This window comes from Mustela nigripes, chromosome 12, assembly GCF_022355385.1.
Source record: "Mustela nigripes isolate SB6536 chromosome 12, MUSNIG.SB6536, whole genome shotgun sequence".
Classification (NCBI taxonomy): Eukaryota; Metazoa; Chordata; class Mammalia; order Carnivora; family Mustelidae; genus Mustela; species Mustela nigripes.
This window is the reverse complement of record NC_081568.1, coordinates 87957757-87982271: the sequence shown is the minus strand read 5'-3', so window position 1 is coordinate 87982271 and position 24515 is coordinate 87957757. Positions and strand designations below refer to the sequence as shown.

General features: G+C 37.4%; 1 protein-coding gene across 3 annotated transcripts in view; it reads left to right on the top strand.

Annotated features, from left to right (window-relative positions):
* LOC132028660 (cAMP-specific 3',5'-cyclic phosphodiesterase 4D) overlaps nt 1–24515 on the top strand; it is a 558688-nt gene that overhangs the window by 325145 nt on the left and 209028 nt on the right. For all 3 annotated transcript variants that reach the window (XM_059417915.1, XM_059417914.1, XM_059417916.1), the window contains exon 2: nt 4146–4337. In XM_059417915.1, coding sequence (XP_059273898.1) covers nt 4146–4337 — 192 coding nt within the window. The remainder of the gene's footprint in view (nt 1–4145; nt 4338–24515) is intronic.

Genomic DNA, 24515 nt, shown 5'->3' with positions numbered 1-24515 from the left:
TCAGAGGGTTATTGAGGGGATTCAATGAGGTAATGTATGTAAGGCACAGAGCACAAGATATGGCTCATGGAAAGTGTTCCAGAAGTTTTACTGTCATTATTATCATTATGATTACTGTTACCACCATCATCATTATTATTCTCCCCAATTCTTCCATTACTTTCCCAAGCTTCTGCTAATCTTTTACTTAGACTCTGTCTCTTTGGCCGTGAGTCACGAGAAGATTCGTTACATGAAAATGTTTGCCAAAGAGTGTACTTAGGAAGTTCAGGGTTGGTCTCTTTGGTTCAAGTATCTAAGGTTAGGGTTAAACTTCACTGCCTTCTTGTTTAATTAATAACGACTTGACATGGACTGTTTATAAAGTTGTGTTTGAAAAATAAGTATTTTATGTGAACCCACCTATATTTTCAGCCTAAATTAACTCCCAGTTAATTTACTATTCACTGAGAGAAGCAGTACTGCCTTGATTTGTCCCAAACCTGACTTCCTCAAGGAAGCTCCTTAGTTCTAATTTTTGAACAAAAGAGCATCTCAAGTTTTTTTGTTTTTGTTTTGTTTTAAATAAAAATAAATGATAAAACACCAGACATTTCTTTTCTTATCATTCTCAATCTGTAAAGCTAATACTAATACTTACTAGTTAATATAATTGTACCAACCTTTGATAATCACTTCCTACAGATTGTGAGGTTTTATTGTGAGGGTATAATCGTTATGGGGTTGTTTTCATGAGTATAAAAAATAGTTTGGGCCTTTATTTACAGTAGATGTTCCTTAAGGTGGTAGTCTCCATCTAGTGGACAAAATATTATATTACATCTTACATAGAAAAAGAACAAAGCCCCTATAATATCCCATACCAAGCATTTTATTGACTTATTAATAAATTTTTGGTTTTAATAAGTAGCACTATTATAAAGACTATTAAATATTTTAAGATACTTAGCACTATTTTTTCCCAAAACTTACAATGAAAAGTTTGAGAAGTTGCTTAACTTAATTGGAAAAATTGTAATAGTAAAAGAATTTACTGATTTGGGAGATGGTATTGGTATTATTCAGTTGAACTGAGAAAAACTAAACCAGGAGTCACTCCTGTATCTCTTATATTTCTACTTATGGATAGCAGTGAAATATATTTTACCTTTAAAACAGTAAAAGCATCTGAAGGGAAATAGACATAAACGTTCTTTTGTGTTCACATTACGTCCTTCGCATACTGAAAAGCTGCAATGACTGTGTCCCCAGAGAAGAAATCTCCCCTTTTTCTCTTCCTATTTAAAGGACTTTAGTGTCTTTCAGTTGAATATTAAATGCCTTCAAAAGCCCTCTTAAAATAATCTTAGGGGCGCCTGGGTGGCTCAGCAGGTTAAAGCCTCTGCCTTCGGCTCGGGTCATCATCTCAGGGTCCTGGGATCGAGCCCCACATCGGGCTCTCTGCTCGGAGGGGAGCTTGCTTCCCCCTCTCTCTGTCTGCTCCTCTGCCTACTTGTGATCTCTCTCTCTGTGTCAAATAAATAAAATCTTTAAAAAAAATACTACTATTATATGAAAGCTTCTTAGAAGTCTGGATTAAACCCAGCTTGGATTGATCTTATCACCTTTATTTTTTTATCTCAGTGTGCTCATTAGAGGTGCTTAATAAGTGCTTATTTAGTTAAGCATATCCAAGAAGAGCTTGCCTGATGTCCTGAATAAATCTCTTGTGATCGGAGATCCTTTCCTCCCTCTGGCCTTCCTCAAGAATGCCCAAAGTCCCACATGCATGAAATTCCTTGTCCAGGGAAACAGATGTCCCCTGCTTGCATGTCACAGTTGCTAACATACATTTATGGTTTACTAATTATTATTATTATTATTTTTTTAAGATTTTACTTATTTATTTGACAGACAGAGATCACAAGTAGGCAGAGAGGCAGGCAGAGAGGAGGAAGCAGGCTCCCTGCTGAGCAGAGACCCTGATGCAGGGCTCAACCCCAGGACCCTGAGATCATGACCTGAGCCGAAGGCAGAGGCTTTAACCCACTGAGCCACCCAGGCGCCCCTATGGTTTACTAATTATTCATTAGAGCTGGAAAAGCTTCAGGAACAGTAGATGACTAAATCTCGTTAGCTCAGTAACTTTGGCCAGTTAACTTTTTTTTTTAACATTTTTTTTTTGTTTGTTTGAGAGAGAGAGAAACAGAGATAGTGAGAGAAGGCACAAGCAGAGAAGAGAAGGGAGAAGCAGGCTCCCTGCTGAGTGTGGCACTTGATCCCAGGACCCTACCCAAGGAAGACCCTTAACTGACTGAGCCACCCAGGTGTCCCCAGTTAACTTTTCTAGGAGCTAGTATCCTGTCTATAAAACAAGTCTATTCAACTCAAAAACCTCTCATTGTCTTTGGTGACCAAATAAATACATCTATAAAGTGGTGCAATCCTTCAAAAAATTTAAATTGGAAAATTTGTTTATGAATGGCCAAGTTAGAATATGAGTTTTTCTTTCTTTTTTTTTTATTAGATGGATTAATTTGGAGTTAGAATATGAATTTTTCTTTTCCTTTTTTTTTTTTTTAACTAGATGGATTAAATTGGAGTCCGTGTTTTTTATTTAGTATAGACTCACAGGTGATTTATGAAACATCAAACCCTTCACTTCTACATTGGCCTCCAATCTTGGAGTCATAATACTATTTATTAATAACTCCAATGGAGAAAATAAAAGAATGTTTTTAAATTAGTTAATAGTTTACATAAAGTTTGTAATGGAAAAAACATTGATAACAACTAAACTTGAAATCATTTATTTATTTGTTCAACAAATTTTTAAACCACATACTTACTGAGCTATCTGAGCTTTTATAGTCCTCTCATAAGAACACATGTGACTTGACATTAATACTGGTTGATATATGACTAGAAAAGCTCTCTGTAGAAAGTTTATCTCAATTATAAGGACTATGACAGTAAGAACTGTGCATTTGTGAGTTTGTCTTTCCCACTTCTAAAGTCTGTATTGCCCAGCACAATGTCTTCTAGTTATTCAGTCACCTACGCGAACTGCTTAGTAAAGATTTCTGAGTTGCCATGTGAAGTGCTAAGAACACCCAGAGTCTCCATTCTCAGAGAACTCACAGTCTAAGAATAGAGACCAAGTGGTACACATTTTCAGTTTGTTGAAAATGCGAGGAGAGGGAAGTTGTCTTGGGAGCATAGAGAAAGGCATCTCATAAAGGTATGGGGCATCAGTGCAGCATTTCAGGTAGAGTCTTCAAGGATGAGCAACAATGAGGACATTGTTAGGTACTGATGGCCTGATTGAGACGAGGAGGTCGTGGTTCATTAAGTGGAACATAAAGTGGCTGATGGAAAAAGGTTGCAAGTTGAGGTTGGGAATATGGTTGTTATAGCTGAAAATGGAAAGTTCAGACTCTGTCAGTCTACCCAAGAAATTCGGACTTTATCCTGAGCACAATAGTGAACTACTGAAGGGTTTTGAGCTGAGAAAGATCATGGTAAGATTTAAACTTTAGGAATACTCTCCACGAGGTACAGACTGGAAAATGGATTCAAGAGACTAACTTAAAGGCTCTATAATAATGTAGGTAGGAGTTGATGAAATCCTGAACTTAATATATTGGATTTGGGGATGGAGGGAAATGAATCCAGCATAAATTCATGTTTGGATGGGTGTAGGTGGGAAGGGGAGAGAGCCCAGGTTTCGGGAAGTGATAATGTTAGGCGTATAATGGCAACTTGATGAATTGAACCCAAATCGTTACAGGATTACTATGTATTTGTTCTTTTCCTAGAAGAAATTTAGTAGAACTATTCTAAGTAGAATGATTCTTTAGTAGTATGTAGTAGAACTATTCTTTGCACAGTGGTTCCTTTTAAACTCAAGTTTAGAGAGACACAATATAAACAAAAGTACCTTGATAAACGAAAGTACCCTAAACTGAAGGAAGACAAGAATATGAAGTTATGTGTCGTCTTTTTTTTTTTTTTAACTTTTGTGTGTTTTATTATTATCATTTCTTAATAGTGGCTATCAGCTGTCAATGTTCCCACTTTGACTTCCTGAACTGAAATCTCCCTTTACTATAGTATCTGCAAGCAAGCATTCATAGCAATGTTATTCCTTCTCCTTCTTTTTACAGTTTTGATGTGGACAATGGCACATCTGCGGGACGGAGTCCCTTGGATCCCATGACCAGCCCAGGATCCGGGCTAATTCTCCAAGCAAACTTTGTCCACAGTCAGCGTCGCGAGTCTTTTCTGTATCGATCTGACAGCGATTATGACCTGTCTCCAAAGTCTATGTCCCGGAACTCCTCCATTGCCAGTGATATGTAAGTATAATGATGAGCAAAAGGAAGACGGAACTTCTATAGAAAATCAGGTACATTTATCTGGTCAGTTGGTGACATAATAAAACCAATGATATTTTTTTAAATGCATCATTCTCTATGTTTGAAAGAACAGTGAGTAAAATTACATAAGCTGAAGATAGATGGTAGATTTAACTTCAGTACCTTGTCCCTCTTGAAAAGAAACATTTATTTTCCCAGAGAATACAATATCTGAGAAAAGCGAGAATTAAATTTTTAAAGGAAACATTTATACTTACAATATTAGCTTATATTCAGGACCTGAATTGTAGCTACCTAGCTACATGAACATTTTCTGATATTTCAAAATGCTTCAAACTCAGTTGAAAACTGTATGATAGTAGACTGAATAGCAGCTTGAATATATCTCAGTGATGTATGGTATAGATGTTTGCACTGGTTTGCCATATCACTTGAGAGATATTGGGAGGGTGTTTTGCTAAAATTTAACCAGTTTTGGAATATTAATCACTAAAGGCAAGCATGGAAACATTGGGCAGATTTGAATGTCATTTAAGACATGGCACAGCTTGGAGAATAATTAAAACTGATAAGTTTGCAGATCCTGTACAATGCATTGTTAACTCATTTTCTCAGAACACTCCATTTTTGTGTTTACTGTAGTATTCATTAGTTTTCTGATTTCTGGAGGCTCCTAAATAGGAACGTACTCTTACTCAGTAGCTGTGCTATTATTTGTAACTCTGCCTCTGTATAGTCTCTGTCTCCACTTTCCTCCTCTTGCATCTGGACGTTTGTTCAATAACACCATCTTTCATGACACCATCTCAAAAACTTAGTACAAGTTGCAGTTCATCATATAGGAATTAGATGGTCTGGGGTCCCTGAGGGTCCAGTGTTATTCTTGGTTTGCCAACAGATGATCAACATATGCCTAATAGGTATAAATGAGGCTCTAGAAATGAAATTGTATTTTACCCATTTCTCGCAAGCTGTGGTTCTGGTTGTCATTTTATTAATAGTACTAAGATGATGATAGTATATTTTTTTCAGGAATGAACAACTAAACTGCAGGCATTTTCATTCAAATACTGAGTTACTAAACTCCAATTTTGTAGCTATCTCTGTTTGAGGCCCTGGAGGAGATACAAGCAAACTACAAGACGGGGTTCTCATCTCAGTTAACTTGTCTCACCACCTTCCTTTCATGAAGCACAGATCTAGACCACCTTTCCAAAAATGTTCAATCTACTTTTGCTTTTCTCTGCCTTTTTGACAATGAAACTTCTTCAGTCAGTTCTGGGTCTCCCCATCCTCCTGCCTCTATCCCACAGATCTACATCTGTTGTCTCTGGTTCCTTACCATGTTGTATTGCCTTGATATTCTGAAATCTATTTTCCATTCCTATTTACCTCAGAAGATCCATTAATTTAAGTAATATTTCTCAGTCACCCATTGGGTAGAAGGAATGGTGCTTGTCATTAGAGGAAATACAAGGTACATCTCATTTCCTGCCCTTCATCACTGTGTAGTCTCTCTTCCTTCCTGCTCACAAACCTCCCATTCTCCAGCATCTTTTATAACCCTGCAACATATTTCCCCAAAGTATAGTCCCTTACCTCTAGTCTGTGCTTTGGAAAACTCTTCTCTATATGGGTTCAACTATCAGCTTTCACCAGATGACATACTGTTCAGTATCTCTGGTGCTACAACCTGAGTTGAGCTCCAGATCAGTAGCACTTAAATACTTTCTGGGAATTTATATTTTCTAGTCAACTTTTATTCTCATTATTAGTATATATCCATCATTAACTCAGTGTATAATGTGGGCAATGGTGTCCATTCTTCTTCACCCCAAAACAATGGCCCTTTTCCCAATGGCCCTGTCCTATGTTATTTTTGTCCCGTATTCTCACCTTTTAAATTTGAGATACTCATTTACTCATTCACACAAAATGTAAACTTAGTGAGCAAATATGTTATATTCAAAGCTGCCAATCTGCAGATAGTAGAAGGGCTGACCTTTTAGACCATTATAATAAAAAATGGTGAGCACCGTCCTTGAGGCACACTCAAAATTATGGGAGTGGAGAGAGGAGAAGGACGGTTTGCCAGGCAGGGAAAGGCAACTAAGAGGGGCAACATTTGCATAATGTGAGGCCTAGAAAATCATGGCTCACTTAAATAGTGACAGTCTGGTTGAGGTCAATAGTGAAATGTGGCAGGATAGAAAGAAGATTTGAATACAGTCTATGGGACCCAAGAGTCTCAGAGGTTTTTAGCAGGGATTTGTCATGCTCATATTCTTATTTTTGTTGCTTCTGATTATCCTGTTGTTAAATGATTATCGAGAGTGAAGGATCTATAGGCAAGTAGATCATTTTGAAATCTGTAGAAAAAAATTTGGCTAAACATAATACAGGCTCAGGTGAAGGAAATGGAGGTGGGATGAAGTTGGTCTGGTGGCAGGAGGCTTAGAAAATGGTGTGTGCTTGGGGGGAGGGGCAGAGAGCCAAGAGGTAGGAGAATCAAAAAGAATGCTGAAGTTTTCACCATGAACATGTAAGTGAGTGGTGACATTGACATGAGGAACACAGGATAGAGAGTGGACAACATGATGGCAGATAATGGATAATGAATTTGGGTTTTACCTGATGAGGATAGAACTCTATGGAAAGTGAGACTACAGTTAAAGGACAAGAACAGAGAGCAAAAATGACTGTCCAGAGGATGAGGAGAAATTAGAAGAACCAGTTATCTTATGTAATTGCTAGGTTTGGGTTGACAGGCAAGTGAAGATAATAGAACTAGAAGCCCACTGGGTTGAGGGGTGAATTCAAAGCAGAGATATCAGCAGATGCAAGCTTCTTTTTCAAAGTTGACAAGTTAAAGGGGGAGAGAGGACTAATGCTGCTTCAGGGAGAATTAAGTTCAAGGAAATTTTTCTTTGAATTCAGGACACATGAACTAAGGCAAGGAGGGGACATTAAATAAGGCACTGTAGCTGCTGATAAGAATAGACATCATGAGCTCAAGTAAAGGGATTAATTTTGGGAAAGTCATAGACAAGTGATGTCATCTATTTTCTAAACTTTTAGTAAATTGATTCTTGGATACCAGTGTATAGATTATTTCTCTTAGACCCTCTATTAAAGATTAAATATTCCATGCATTTTATGAAAAGTCTCTATTTCATATTTAAGTGGTATTTTCTTTCCAAAGCAAACTTACAAGGGTGATCTTATTTTTTCCCTATACCTATTCAAGAGTTTCTTTATCTGATTGGATTCATAAGAATGACAAATTTAATCAGCCTTGATACAACTCTATAAATTTTTAAAAAATAGTGTCTTGACATGTTCAGCTTTCTCATTCCCCCTGGGTATTTACATTGGATCAATAAGATTATATGTTCCTGGAAAGCATACTTTCTGCCAGGAAGATCAAGTTTCTCTGAGAAGCAAGGTGAATAGAATAAATAATTGCCATGTTAGTCTTTAATCTGATAGTACACATACCTTCTATACATAAAGGATTATGCCTTCTCTTCATTTGACTCCACACGTGGCCACATGTAAACTTCTATTTTCTTATCTCACCTAGTTCCTGATAATGCTAGGAAGATTATTCAGTGTCTGTAATTCAACTATCCTTTACAGGGAATGACATCACCATATATCTTAATCACTTTTGATGATTTTATATTTATTGTTCCAGTTAACGTTTCCATTGAGAATACCCCTTAGAAACCTCAAGTACAAATAGTAGCAGTGAAGGTCAGTGATTATTTATGTGAATAAAATGTTTTGGAGAACTTTTAAATGCTCTTTAAGTTGAAATATAATTGTTTAATTTATTGAGAAAGTGAGATGGAAAATCATTGCTTCTTAATAGACAGGATGTCATCATCCTCTCTTCTATAAATAGATACTAGTTAAACAGTGGAGACGTCAGGAGAAAATAAGACTAATAATGGGCATAATAACCATCATTGGCTGTGTATGTCACCCTTCATTTGGCAAGTACTTCCACATCTGCAATCTGATACTTTGATATTTTGCATAGTCCTATGGATAGGAACTTCATTCTGTTTTATAATTAAGAGATCCAAGGTCCTTAGAGCTTAAACTTTTTTAAAAGCACGGCAAATATTTTGATCATTTCTAGAACATTATCTTGGTAATACCATTATAAACAAAGTGCTGGGAACTGTTGTAGCACAAACGGCTAAGAAATAGAAGTCTTGGGGCACCTGGGTGGCTCAGTGGGTTAAAGCCTCTGCCTTTGGCTCAGGTCATGATCCCAGGTCCTGGGATGGAGCCCCACATCAGGCTCTCTGCTCAGCAGGGAGCCTGCTTCCTCTTCTCTCTCTGCCTGCCTCTCTGCCTTACTTGTGATCTCTGTCTCTCGAATAAATAAATAAATTAATTTAAAAAAAAAAAAAAGGAATAGAAGTCTCTGTTGACCAAATGCTTTTGACCAAATGGATTATTTGACATTTTGAAAATTTGGCTTTTAATTATATTTTAAGAATAAAATTAGGGGTGCCTAGGTGGCTCAGTGCGTTAAACCTCTGCCTTCAGCTCAGGTCATGATCCCAGGGTCCTGGAATGGAGCCCCACATCAGGCTCTCTGCTCAGTGGGGATCCTGCTTCCTCCTTTTCTCTGCCTGCTTCTCTGCCTACTTGTGATTTCTGTCTGTCAAATAAATAAATAAAATCTTAAAAAAAAAAGAATAAAATTAAATAAAAGCTCAAATTTTTCAAAGACGCAATAAAAAATACGTGACTGACTCTTGCAAAATATATACAAGTCTATAGGATGAGGCTAAACTTAGCTTCTAAAAAATTGGCTTATATAAGGCAAAAGAGAAATTTCTGGAACTTCTGCTTGGAAGACTGCCACTTAGTTTATTTCAGTGTGTCCCCCATAGCAAGAATAATAAGAAAGAGGAAAATTTTAAGTATTAGCATAAGTACAGTGGAGATATAAATACATGAAAAGCGAATTTAAACTACCACTATTAGTAAGAAGTATTTTATAACTACAGAAATGACTGCGTAGCAGAAGGTTGCCCAAATGCTGTCATGAAGAAACACGAAGAAATCGCAGAGTAAATGAATAATTACATAAAATATATGCAGCTGTTTCCCTCTTAAATTTCCTCAGAATGCATTTAAAATTGTTTTAACTTCTGAATGACACTTACTTCTCTTGTTGCACTCCCTCCAGTAAGTAATGTTGTTTGTATTTGCAAATACATGGATACCCTGGAAAATTTAGCATAAGAATTATCAGAGACAAGACCAACAGAATTTAGTTAAAAAACAAAATTATGAGTTTATTGAAGTTCACAAGCTGCCTGGCAAACCAATTTAGCACTTTAGTTAAAAAGTTTTTCAGGTCACCAGGATAACAGGCCCTATAGTCCCTTGCTGAATAAACATTAACATAGAAAATCCAGAGGCTAGGAATGTAGCTCTTTATGCATACTTAGATATTTATATATGTAGAAGATGGGAGGAAAGGTGCAGAATGGACAATGAAAAGGAGGTGAGTAGACTTGACGTAGCATAGAAAATGGGGCCCACGTGGCAGTCTAGCTCATTAGTCCCCAGCATCCTACAGAAGTTCAAGACTGCATTGATCATTCCACTGATTAGCCACATGTGGACATTCTCTCAGGTAATGGGCATTATCCCTCATCCACTTCTCAAATTACTACCCTTTCTTCAGCAGTTAGCAACTCCCTCACTACCTCTTGAGCCCCTCATGTGAGTTCTTCAGTCCTAGCCATTCTTCCTCACTTCTTGAGTAGAAGGACGCTGTACTTCCTCTTGTCCTGGGTTTGAAAAAGGAAGGATGATTGTTTATGTGTCTATTCATCTCTTCAGTTACAGGTTACATTATTCCTGCTTGGCCTTACTAGGGGATCTCTAGAAATAAAAATAAGGGGCACCTGGGTGGCTTAGTAGGTTAACTTCTGCCTTTGGCTCAGGTCATGATCTCAGGGTCCTGGGATCGAGCCCCACATGGGGATCCTTGCTCAGCTAGGAGTCTGGCTCTCCCTGTGTTCCTCCCACTGCCTGTGCTCTCTCTCCCTCTCTCTCTCAAATAAATAAGCAAAATCACTAAGAAGAAAGAAAGAGAAAGGAAAGGAAGAAAGAGAGAGGAAGAAAGAAAGAAAGAAGAAAAAGATATGTTGTATTATAAAAGTTCTAGTCCTCCTAGGATCTGCATGAAAAGTTTATAGCCCTGCTGAGCTAGAGTTTAGATCTTATTACACCAGTAAGTCCATCTCCTTTCTTAATCTTAATTTACCATTTGAGTCCTGTAACATGATCTCAACATGGAAAAGTTGGGAATGGGTCATGGAAAGGTGTTATGGCCACATAATCTCTGCCCTTATTCCTGAATTTTCTCAACTAAGGAGTTCTCATCCATCACCTGTGGGGTGAGAGTAACAAGACCATGGCCAAGGTTCTCAAAACATGTGCTGAGGTCCCTGGGGCACCACAAGAACTCACATGGCTGCCTGGGATATATTAAGGGAGACATCAAAACATCTGTCTGTCACGTGGGGAACCAATAGCTAGACATCTTTCCCAGTTTCAACTTTAGGTCATTACTTTTCTCTCTGTGATACCATCACTTTGCCAAACTGAGTTTTGGATAATTGCTGTGATCAAAAGCAGGTGCTGCACAAAAATCATCATGGAATAGGATAGAGGGGAGTCAGTGTCTGATTTTGTTCCAAAGGGAGAAGTTGTGTAGTCCTCAGCAGGCACTGAACTGTTGTGACAAAACCTTATTCAACAGTTTAGACTTAACTACTTAGTATTTGGAACTATTCAGTATTTCTTTTGGCCAATGGCATGCCTTAAACAATTGCTGAGAAACTAAGAGTGTTGTGAACTGAGAAAGTCTGAGAACCTCTCTGTTAGGGTGTTTATACATGTCCTTAGGATTAGAGCTAGATCAAATGTCTGTGTGAAGAGAGATTGTGTCAAGAGAAAGAAAAAAACAACGTTACAGATTCAAAGCCATGAACTTCTTAATGAGCTCTAGAGTAGAGAATTTGTTCCATTTCTAATTCTGTTGTGACCCAAGTAGACAAAATCTTTTAGTATTGTCAGAAGTCAGTGTAATTTTGATAATGAGCCAGAGAAACCAGGCTTTTTTTTTCCCCCATTCCCAGTGGGCTGACCACTATTACTATTATTACTATAGAGAATTGAGACAGATACTAATACTAACCATTAAATACCAAGAACTCTATTGGCCAAGTATTCTTGGCTCATCAGTTACTATAATACATTCTTCGCTACTTTTTTTTTTCTCTTTTTAAAAAATTCCACCTCCAGTCACTGAGGTCATTTTATTTGTCTCAAGAAACCAAAACAACAACAACAAGAAAAAAAACTACACAAAAAACAGGAATCCCATGAATGCTAAAAAATAATACTTATAAAGTAGTTAAACATATTTCTTCAATCTTTGAATTAAGGAATTAAAAATACCAGTCAAGTACACATATTATATGTTTTTAATCTCATGCTTTTAAAAAAATCATAAAAATAAAATGTTAATGTTCTGACATTTAGAATGATCATGTTTGTTAACGCCATAGGGTAAAACTAAGGAGTTGAATTTAATGTATTATTCCAACAAGAAGGTGTCAGTGTGTTTGGGTGACACTGTACTGTGTTCCAGTCTTTTATTTATTTATTTTTTAAAGATTTTATTTATTTGACAGAGAGAAATCACAAGTAGGCAGAGAGGCAGGCAGAGAGAGAGGGGGAAGCAGCTCCCCACTGAGAAGAGAGCATGATATGGGGCTTGATCCCAGGACCCTGAGATCATGACCTGAGCCGAAGGCAGAGGCTTAATCTACTGAGCCACCCAAGTGCCCCTTTTATTTATTTTTAAAAATGTTTTATTCGTTTATTTAAGAGAGAGATAGAGCACAAGTGGGGACGAGCAGAGGAAGAGGGAGAAGCAGACTCCCACTGAGCAGGGAGCCCAACATGGGACCGATCCCAGGACCCCAGGATCATGACCCAAGCTGAAGGCAGCCGCTTAACTGGCTGAGGCACACAGGAGCTCCTGTTCCAGTCTTTTAAATAACTAATTAAGTTATGTGTTCTAATCCCCCTTGATTATTGCTGTCAAAGTAATATATCTTGAGGTTTTAGGGGACATGGAAAGGTAAATATTAGTCTTGAAAAGTTCTTAAAGCAGGTGGAAAAAAGAAAAGGAGAATGGATAACATTAAAAATTCATTATTTCTTGGGGTATGTGGGTGGCTGAGTAGGTTAAGCCTCTGCCTCTGCCTTCAGCTACAGGTAAGTATCCGACTCCTGATTTCGGCTCAGATCATGATCTCAGGGTTGTGAGATCAAGCCCCAGATTGGGCTCTGCACTGGGCCTGGAGTGTGCTTAAGATTCTCTTTCTCTCCCTCTGCCCCTCCCCCTCTATCACACTCTCTGTCTCTCAAAAAAAATTCATTATTTCTGTGACAAGATTATTCTTTTACACCTTCAGGGGACTTTGCCAAATATTTAGCATGCAATTTCCCTTTTGAATTTCTTCCATATCCTGTATGTTCCTTGGTGTTTGGACTCTAGTTGTAATTGTGGAGGAAAAAAAAGAAACAGAAAAATAAGTCACCTGAGTATTCTTCAATCCCCATACGTAAGAGAAAAAGGCACTGTGAAGACAAGCTATTTAAACTTCTAAATGTTTGATTATGCAGCTATACTTTTACCTTAGACTTAGTACTAAACAAAGTGTAACATCCACTTTTTAAAAAGTTGAGACGAAAGTGTAGCTTAAAAAAAAGTGATCACCCCACAATTCTGTGAGTCATCAGACTTCTGCCGGAGAGCAAACTTAGATCAACCTTGGTAAAAGAGAAACTGACTTATTTTTCAGTGTGTGCGAAGAACACAACCCCTCAGAGAAATTTGTAAGTAAAATAAACTAACTAAAATTAGGAAATTTTGAAAACCATTTCAATAAGAAAAATTAACCCAGTAGTCTGTCCAGTGTTGTGAGTGCAGAGTGGCCCTTGGTGAGTGACTCAGGTTGAAATTATTGGCTCCCCTGTAAGGGGACTTGTAAGGGACAGATGGGCATTATTAAAGAAATTCTAGTTCTTTTGCTTGTGGACCCCAGACCTGGTGGCTCTCATTTCTTTCCTTAACCCCATGCTTTTTCTCCTGTGTATTTAGGAGGACTAAAATGAAACCATGCAGCAGTGTATTAGAAAATGAAAATTACCTAAATATTAAATTTTGATGATGGATGATAGGAATGGGCAGTTTGTGACAGGCTTGGAGAAGGAAGATAATCCATTCCTGAGAGAGGGGCCCAATCTGGGTCTTCCACCACATTCCAAAAAATGAGTGTATTACTTAGTGTGTTTTTAAATGAGAGTGTCATGCTTTTCCTCATTCAGCAAATATTGACAGTGCCCACACCATGCCAGGGTACTGTCTGAAGAAGCTATGGGCCCGTCAAAACAAGAGAAAACTCTTGTTAGTATCATGCATTCCTGTCATTTTCTTTTTGTAAGTTCTAAATAGAAAAGGAGACTTACCCAGTCAATATTAAGATTCCTATGTGGATATACTCCTGTTTTCACTACCATATCAATGACGTTTTTGCTTGTCAGTCTTAGTTCCTTGGTGAATTGTTCTCAATGTCTTCTGTACCGTTGTCTGAGCCTTATAATAAAAAGTAAATGTTTATGGGATGTCTTTCTTGAGATAAGATGTATTAAGGGGTATGCGTAACTATTCTCACTAAACCCATGCAGTATGAGATATTTAAAGATATACTATTTAAAGATATACTATTACAAAAACAGACAAAGAAAGCCTTCAACCAGACCCATGTTTTTTCTTCAGAAAAGCCAAATAAAGAATATCGAACACTGGGCTTTTCTATCAGATTCCTGGCACTTCATTGTGTAGCTCAGGTGAGATTTGCTAAAGAAATAGTGCAATTATTCCACCTTTCGGTTGCGGTTTCTCTCTGGTTTTGTGTCAGCTTTTCATTAATTGTCTTGGGATTTCAGGGGTTTTCTTAACCTTGGTGCAGAAAAACATGTTGTCATTGATTAGTGGACAGTTCTGTCTAGACATCTGTAAGATGTCAGTTTCTACAACTTCTCACTGGAAGCAGGCACGTGAAAAGCAGAAGAGAGAGTAGCTTTGTGCACTCTGGCAAATGTGGGAGTTGCCCTGCGACAGAGAATCACTGAAGCAATTCAGTCGATGAGGTTGTCTTCTTGTAAATGGTTATGAATGGTCCCCAAACCAAGACCTTTCAGCTCATTGTTTCACTTCCAGGGAGAACAAGGCTATACGCAGATATTGTGTTTCCCTGTCTCAATGTCCAGTCCTTCTTTGCAACTTAGACAACTTCAAGCTGAATTTGTTCTCTGCACCAGGAACAGTTGTGTTTGTTTGACTGGTTATTTTTTCTCTGTTTGATTTTTGTTTTTGTTTTGTTTTGTTTTGCCAAAAAAGTCAGAAAACAACTATTACAATTTATGTGTTATCTATAGGTCCCTATGGCAACTTTTTTAAGTGCAGTAGAACAAAACTGTCATCTAATCATTATTATTTGCAATTATGAATACATTTCTATAGAAACTAAACAGAAGGCAGTTGACAAAAAGAAATATTTCACATTAAATCATAGAGTTAATTGCATGTGTTGACACACACGTCTTTTTGTATGTAATATTTATGTTTAATACACTGAGTATCTATTCATTTATTCCACCTGCTATAGTGATGAGGTAAAATTTCTATTTTACCGTGTCATTATTTCTTGGTGTCTCTTTTGTTTGTTTTGCAGTGTTGACAGGTAGCCCATCTTGTACTGTTTATCGAGGAAAGGGATTCGTCGTTTACCAGGCAAATGACCTGTCTAAAATCCAATTCCTCAAACACAGGAGCAAAGTGACAAAACACTGTTTCAAAGATTCCGGAACAAACCTTGCATTCATCAGTTCAAGTTTTGTTTCATGAGGTCTACCATGTTTCTTCCTTCCATGTTTCCTTAGATTTCAGTAAATTCTTTGTGGAGTGGAGTATATACCATTAGTTCTTGACAAGTAATGGTACATGCTTAAAAGAATACAGAGTAGGAATATGTTCTTCAAATTGTCTGGCATCCATAGAGGCTTTATAGTGATGGAGAATTCTCCCAGGAAATGTAATGCTTGGTCTCAAAATGATCATATTAGGAAAAGTAATGAAAGTATCATAAGCTCAATTTTATTTTATTTTTTAAAAGATTTTATTTATTTATTTGACGGACAGAGATCACAAGTAGGCAGAGAGGCAGGCAGAGAGAGCGGAAGAGAAGCAGGCTCCCCACTGAGCAGAGAGCCCGATGTGGGGCTCGATCCCAGGACCCTGGAATCATGACCCGAGCTGAACCCACTGAGCCACCCAGGTGACCCCATAAGCTCAATTTTAGAAATCATAAAATTCTGCTCTGCTCAAAAATATTGTGCCTTGCATGTGATTGAGGACATGCTTGCACACACATGCACACCCCATGAATTAGAATTCAGGTATCTTGACCCTGAACATAATGATTTTGATCAACGATTTGGCATTTGCTGGCAGGTCAAACAGCCTTTTGATGAGAATGTAATAAATAAGTAAAACAATTAAGCTGAAGTTTCTATTTATCCTTAAGGAACAGAGAATCTTGATGGGCTTCTGGACAAATCTTTTAACTTAAAGCCTTTGCCGAGCAATCAGGAATTTTTGTTATGTTAATACAGCATTCTTTTGCCTCCACACTTAGAGTAGATACATTTTTTTTTTTCAGTTATGTTAAAGATTGTCTTCCCTCAGAAGACTTGCAACTGAAGTTCTCTAAAGATTACTCAAGAGTTGCAGTGGTTAAGTTGATAGCCATTAGCCACATGTGACCTTCACATAATTTGAATTAATTAAAATTAAATAAAAGCAAAAATTCAGTTTCCTAGGCACACTAGGCACATTTCAAGCCCTAAGTAACCACATGTGACTAGTGGATACTGGTTTGGACAGCAGCATGAATAGAGAATATTTAGTATTTCCATCTTCGCTGAAATTTCTCTGGATAGTTGCTATTTCCGAGTCTAGGACTTGTACTACTATGAGGCTGCTGACTAGTCTGAATTCATTAAGCATGCAGAAAGCAACATGGTGTGGTAGAAATGAAATACTTATTTTAAAAGCCTGCATTTAAATCCAGCTGCACTACACATTGCCATGCCTAGGGATTTCATGACCCAGTAAGATTTCCAAAAACTACCCAGGAGACTGACCAGGGGTTACAGAAGCACATAATTTGCCACGTAAAGGACATTAATAAGAAAATCCTTGTCAATATGCACAATCGCTTTATTTTTAAAGGGCATTTTCATTTCAATAAAAAAGAAAGGGCATGATCTCAGAATGAAGGAGAGTTTTCAAAAGCAATCTGTTTACCTTGTTTGAAACCTCACCCCATGGTCCATGTTTGTTTTTATTTTGACAAGTTCTGTTGGGTGAGTACCAGCTCTCGGCTTGGCATTTGGAAACCATTGAACTGTACCACCTGCCAAGAGCATGACTTCAACTGACTTACTTGGGTTCCCTGAGCCTTGTTCCTTATCTTAGAATGGGAATATGAGCATCTTTTTAATGCACAGTCATCAGAATTAAATACTTTGTGCCAGAAGGACATAGTGTCTGGCACATAGTAGGCATGCATAAAACGGTACTATTCTCACTCTTCTCTGTTTGATCATGCCCTTCTTTTTAATCTCCCAAATCCTTTTACCACCTGAAGATCTTTAAAAATTGTTGCATTAGCTCCCCATAAATCTTTCTTCCTAAAACCCATCCTGGAGAAAAAAACAACAGGGCAGGGTCATTGACCTTAAGAACGGGACAGTTGAATGAGATACATTTCTGTGAAAGAAGAACCTGTTCCTAGAACACAAAGTGAAGGTACTTGTGAAAGCTTGCTGAGTCCTCAGCCCTCCCTTCACTCCTCCCCCCTCCACAAAGTCCTCACTCAAAGCGATGGAGGTAATTTGTTACATCCACACCCCTGGGAGAATCCCTCCATTGTAGTGGCCTTTATTAAACAAAATAATTAATATGTTTAGTGACTGTATCTATACATACTTTTTAACTTACTAAATTTGGAAAAGGTTTTGATACATAATTTAAAAAGAGATTTTTTTTTTGGTACCATTATCTAACTAGCAAATTTGAGGGGATTGATATCATGTACCTTCTCTAATGATGCCTAAATTTTTGTTTTATGACAAATGAAGAGATAACACTTCAGACTAGAGAATTTTTACTCAGGATGCATTAACTCCACTTCCATTTATCATCAGTGCATGTGAGAAAAGAACATGTGGGTAAAATATTGAGGAGTTTTAAGAATTTGTGTGGTCAAGTACCAGTCTTGGCTGTAATTCTTAAAACGTGAGTAAGAAATTAGCAAATGGTTTAAATTTCAGAAGACTAGGTAACTTCTAAGGTCACATCCATTTCTAAAGTTATATGTATATATAATATATTAATTTTAGGAATTTATTTTTTAGAGCAGTTTCAATTTCACAGCAAAATTAAGAGGAAGGCACAGACATTTCCTATATATGTCCTACCGCACTCCAGAAAGCAGGGTCTGTATGGACACATTAGACAATGTTTTAATCATATGAAATAGTCCTTAAAATGTAATGTTTGCTAGACAGTGTTTTAGTGTAAAGAGTTTTTTTCCATTGAGTCATAAAGGAAAATAATAAAGTAAATTCTCTTTATGCTAATGAGGATGGTGGTGGGTTTTCTTTCTCACAATACCTTTTTTCCCTCTTATTTGAAGTACAGAGGTAGAAAACAAACATACTTATGTCAAGGGAAAGAGAGCCTAGAAAATATCCCTAAGGATTACACATACACATGTGATGTATGTGTGTGTGCGCACACACACACATGCACATTTACATATGTTTATATATATAAATGCATAGGAACATAAATGCCATCTTCAGAGGACTTCGTTACATTCAGCATGCATACAGTCTTGCTACACTCTGCATATGAACTTGTGGTCTTCAACTATCAGCCAGAACTATCTCCTGGTTAGAAACCAAAGATTATTTCATTTCATTGCATTTATTAATTTATTTTTGGGTGGAAGGATATGCAAATCAGTAGGTAGGTGAAGCTTGTTATGTTTTATAAGTCATTGGTATTTATGGTGATTTTGTTTGGTTGGTTGGTTTTTAAATTTTTTTATTTTTTGCACTTTTATGTAATTTCTGTTTGTTATTTTTATCAGACATATCACCTTCATGAAATGGAAAATGTACTAGAGGTTAGGCATTGTTTCAAATTTGCTTTTGGCATTGATAAATATATTACAGGTACAGATTTGCAGTATTTAACTACAGACCCACCAAAGTTGGGCTGCTCAAATTTGAATCCTAGCCTTTGCACTCCACATGCATGTGACTTTTTGTGCTTGGGTTTTCCTTTCCTCACCTACAAAAAGACTTTTTAATAAGAGATACTCAATGTAAAGTGCTTTGCACAGTGCCTGGCACACAGTAATCAATAAATGTTATCATTTTTGTTTTATAATCATTATCATTCCTTGTGATTTTTACCATTATTATTTACAATTTTGTTGGTTATTTGTACTCTGACTTTTTAAAATAATTATATTGAAAGCCCAGTTTAAGAAAGTAAAAAAAAAAAATAATGGTAACATATTACAAGGCCTCCAGTGCTAAAACTAGTAAGACATTGAATTATTCTACAGGGCATCAGTGAAAAAGAACAATTTATTACTCAAATATATTATAAAATTACAATGCAAGGGCAAAAAAAGGGGTTAAAAGTATTAAGGCTGTTGCCTCCGTAAACTTAGGAACTTAGATGGCCTCATTTGACCTGTTTATTTTGTTTAAGATTTATTTATTATAGAGAGAGGGGGCAGGATGGAGCAGAGCGAGAGAGAGAATCCCAAGTAGACTCACCAGTGATCTCAGAGCCTAGCTCTGGGCTTGATCCCAAGACTGTGTGACCATGACCTAAGCCAAAATCAAGAGTCCACTGATCAACTGAATAGGTCACCCAGGTTCCCCTTATCTGTATTTATGTTAGCTTATTTGTTAAAACTGAGGAAAGATCTTTAAGTTTTTGTGTTTGTTTTTTTTTTCCTTTTTGTACTGGTATGGAATACAAATACAAAGGTGCTATTCAATTAGGGTAAACATTCCAACTTGATGACTGATAATTATAGTTAGCATTATCAAAATACCATAAAATTATATATACAAACATACATAAACGTGGCTTGAAATTTGACACTGAAAAAATTCTAATTGGAAGATACTACCTTATACAATATTGAACAGCTTTAATTTTGCCTTTATACTGATTTACATTATTTTGGGTTCTCAGTAAAATGTTGAGCATTCCTGCCAAAATGCAAGTTTTAGTAGTTGTGACTTCTGACCACAGGACCAAGTTTTGTGGTAATGGACTACCTGAATTCTATATGGCAGTAGCTTCAAAGAGGAAAATCAGATTCAGGTCTGGCAGAGGTTGGTTTTGTTACAAAGGAACTTCATTCTTTGGGGTTCCATAAATTGGGTACTACTTAGCTTTTTTTTAATTTGGTTTAGAGTGGAGCCAGTTCTAAATTAAAAGGCCAAGTGATATAGGAGGAGCAATATCATCAGGTAAATGTGATACAAATGAAGCATATTTTTTTTCATTTTTTTGTTTGTTTGTTTGTTTTAGTGGTATAATGTCTACTGGGAGTTTACCAAAAGCATAATGTCTTCTTCATAAGTAATTTTAAAGGGATCATTGTATTCTTTATTTTTTTTTAAAGATTTTATTTATTTGAGGTCCCTGGCTGGGTCAGTGGGTTAAAGCCTCTGCCTTCGGCTCAGGTCATGATCCCAGGGTCCTGATACCGAACCCCACATTGGGCTCTCTGCTCATCAGGGACCCTACTTCCCCCTCTCTCTCTGCCTGCCTCTCTGCCTACTTGTGATCTCTATCTGTCAAATAAATAAATCTTTTTAAAAAAAGATTTTATTTATTTATCTGAGAGAGAGAGAGAGAGCATGAGGAGAGGTAGATCAGAGGGAGAGGGAAAAACAGGCTTCCCTGTTCTCCAACTGAGTAGGGAGTCTGATGGGGGACTGGATCCCAGGACCCTGTGATCATGACCTGAACCAAAGGCAGATGCTTAAGGAGTCCCTTAAGCCCCAGGTGTCCCAAGGAGTCATTATAATCTTAAATGTGACATTTGTAGTTTCTCAAGCCTAACATTTACTTTTTCTGAAAAAAGAAAAAAAAGTCACTTTTTTTAAAAAATTTTATTCATTTATTTGACAGGCAAAGATTACAGTAGGCAGAAAGGCAGGGAGAAAGAGAGAGGGGGGGGAAGCAGGCTGCCTGCTGAGCCGAGAGCCTAATGTGGGGCTCGATCCCAGGTCCCTGAGATCATGACCTGAGCTGAAGGCAGAGGCTTAGCCCACTGAGCCACCCAGGTGCCCCCAGATCACCTTTTAAAAAATGATATCTATGGGGGCACCTGGGTGGCTCAGTGGGTTGGAGCCTCTGCCTTCGGCTCGGGTCATAATCTCGGGGTCCTGGGATGGAGTCCCATGTCGGGCTCTCTGCTCAGCGGAGAGCCTGCTTCCCCCTCTCAGTCTGCCTGCCTTTCTGCCCATTTGTGATCTCTGTCTGTCGAATATATAAATAAACTCTTTAAAAAAAAACAAACCCAAAAAACAAAAAAAATTTTATCTATGGAAAAATATAATTTAGTTTCACAAAATGTACTTGGGAACTATATTTTTTATAATAACTTTATTGTCTGAAATCATAGTTTTGTGATTTTAATTTAAAATGGTAACAACATAAAATATTCAACATCCCTATGAATCTGCACTCAGTGAACCCAATTCTTCATGTCCTATTTTAATATTTAGCTTTATCTTATGAATTTTTTATCAAAATAAACATATTTTTCCTTAGTGAGTTTTTTTTTTTTTTAAAGATTTTATTTATTTATTTGACAGAGAGAGAGATCACAAATAGGCAGAGAGACAGACAGAGAGAGAGATGAGGAGAAGCAGGCTCCCTGCTGAGCAGAGAGCCCTATGCGGGACTTGATCCCAGGCCCCTGGGATCATGACCTGAGCCTAAGGTAGAGGCTTAACCCACTGAGCCACCCAGGTGCCCCCTTAGTGAGTTGTTTTTAAAGGAACGAAGAACTGAAATGAGTTTGAGTGTTCATACATTATTTAAAATTGTTTTAATTTTAGGGGCGCCTGGGTGGCTCAGTGGGTTGAGCCGCTGCCTTCAGCTCAGGTCATGATCTCAGGGTCCTGGGATCGAGTCCCACATCGGGCTCTCTGCTCAGCAGGGAGCCTGCTTCCCTCTCTCTCTCTCTGCCAGCCTCTCTACCTACTTGTGATCTCTCTCTGTCAAATAAATAAATAAAATTGTTTTAATTTTAAAATAGAATCAGCACTTAGATTTTAATAAATTTGGATTGATATCTACTTGAAAAATTTAGAGATTATTAAAAATAGACTGGAATCATTAAAAATGTTTTAAAAGTATGAAGGCTTATATAGTTTTTCAGGACTCAATATGTTTAATGTTAAAAGCAACATATAAAATACAATACACGGTATGATTCTAACTGTGTAAGAAATCCTGCTTTTCATAAAAATCATACCTAACACACATGTGCTTACTTGTATCCAGAAGAAAAATGTTATTGACAGTTATTTTTGAGTAGTTCTGCAAGGATTTTTTTTTGTATTTTTCAAAGTTTCTTCAGTTAATATGTGATTTACATGCAAAATATACATATTAGTTTTTTAAAAGGTCAAGTATAGAAATCTGTTTCCATATTTGTGTATTTTATATGTCTGTACTTCCGTGAATATGGGAGTAGAGGGGTGAGTAGATGCATTCCTCCTGCGGCTAATTCTCGGGGGTTGTCAGATAGCCTAAGTGTTCAGAAACATTTTTATGTACACTCTAGAAATGAGAACATACTTGTTTCTCTACCATTCCAGAAGAGGTGGATCAAGGGTGAGTTGGGGAATGGGTGATAGTTTTGAGTCAAAGGGAAGAAAGACACCAGGATTTCAGAACACCCAGTTATCTGTAAGTTTATCCGTTCCCTAATCCTCTCTGATAAACTCCAGGGGAGAATTTCTTTCTAGTTTTAGAGCCAGACCGAGTGAAGCACGGAAGACCTACAAGTCTGCATGAGATTCAGTTCAGAAAGTAAGCCTTCAGTTTCTCATCAGACGTGCTTTCGCATGCAACTGCTTGTCCTGCTGGCTGTCAATGCCGGGCATGGTCTTTGGTGGCAGTCAGGACTTTGTGGCCCTTAGTGCTTTTGGTATCAGAGGATTAGGGGGCCTTTGATTAATAAAGCAAAACTTTCTTCTGATTATCGTCATCTGCTTTTCCTTCTGCTTTGGCCATCATGAAGTGTGGAGAGGTGGCGGCCTTGTGTGCTTCAACACAATTTTGAAATGAGCTGGTTTACTGATGGTGCTGTTGGTTGGATTCATTTTGTTAGATGACCAGGGGCTTTGCCACAATTAAGGACTCGAGTAGTTTCCGGATCCCAGTGAAATCTCTGTGAGGGTTTGCTTTTGGGTTTTTTCCTTCAGCTTTTTGCTAATGTTTCTGGCTTCTTATTGTAGGAAGAACGAGGGCAGAAAATAAAGTAGTAAGTGATACAGAAGTAGGGGAAGGATGGCCAAAGGCCCAGAAAGTAGTTCTTGACTCTCACTGTCATTACTTTTTTGGGGGAAAAATTTAGCAGTGTACACTGAGCAAGTTCTTGGAAGAGGGGACAGCCAGCCCTCCCTACCTAGACTGGGTGATTCTGTTTCAATCTGTGGTAGCCAGGGCGGGCTATTGAGAACCTCTTTCCACATCCTGAGACTGGAGGTGACTGGCACTGACTGCTGTGACTGTTACCTGGGTACAAATGACCTCATTGCTCACATGCATGCATGCATACATACTACACACACACATGCACGTGCACACGCATGCACACGTGCACACACACACATAGACACATGCATACAGATGTACAATGTCCAAAATGGAGCCTCTTTTCTGATCTCACCCCCCATCCCACATGACTCCCTTCCCACCTGTCCCTATGAATATACCAATCCGTCTCCAAAAGCTATCTTCTTTCCTTAAAGCCATTCCTCTTCCTTTTTTGTTAAAGTTTATTGTTGCTATATTTGTTTGATTTTTACATAAATGAGAGACAATACTATATAATCCTCTCCATATATACATATACATACATATATATATATATATTTTTTGTCATATAGTCAAAGATTACTTAAGCATTATATCATTTTGAAAAGAGAAGGATAGGATATAACCTGCCCTCGACTGAGGATATATGCCCATTGGAAGAGTAGAAATAATTTTACTGTTACTGAAATGAGACAATCGAGATATTTGGTAAAAATAATTTCTGAGGAATGAAGTATCTCCATGATTAAAAATATAATGGTCTTTCTTTCTGCTTTGACAGGGAAGGGAAGCAAGACTGGTAAATCATCCTAAATATTTTATGTTCTAAATATATCTTTTACAGAACTTAGTAGTAAAATACAATCAAAGAAAGAATTCATGTTTTAATAAGCATTCACACCATTTTTAGTTTAGAGTCATCAAATGTAATTCATGTAAAAAATGAAACTTATATGGATAAAGTCACTGAGGTTTGGAAGCTGGTACTGCAGTTATCTTTTCTTCCTCTAAATAAAAGAGGTACAAGCTAAAAAAATAAAAAAAAAGAAAGAAACTTATTTACAGGGATCAGTTTCAGATTAATAGTGTGCCTTGGTCAGCGTAACTTAATTCTTAGAAAATAAACTTTGTAAGCAGGCAATTATAAAGAATGAAGTGGAAGAAAAGACTGTCCCTTGGGAAAACATCTAGATTTCCTATTACTTTAATTTTGACCATCTGAATAATCTACAGAAAAATCAGGTACCATACCTCCCCCCCCAAAATGTAATCCTGGAGCAAAGGAGTGCAAAATAGCACTTTTCCCTTAAAGTGTGCTCCTA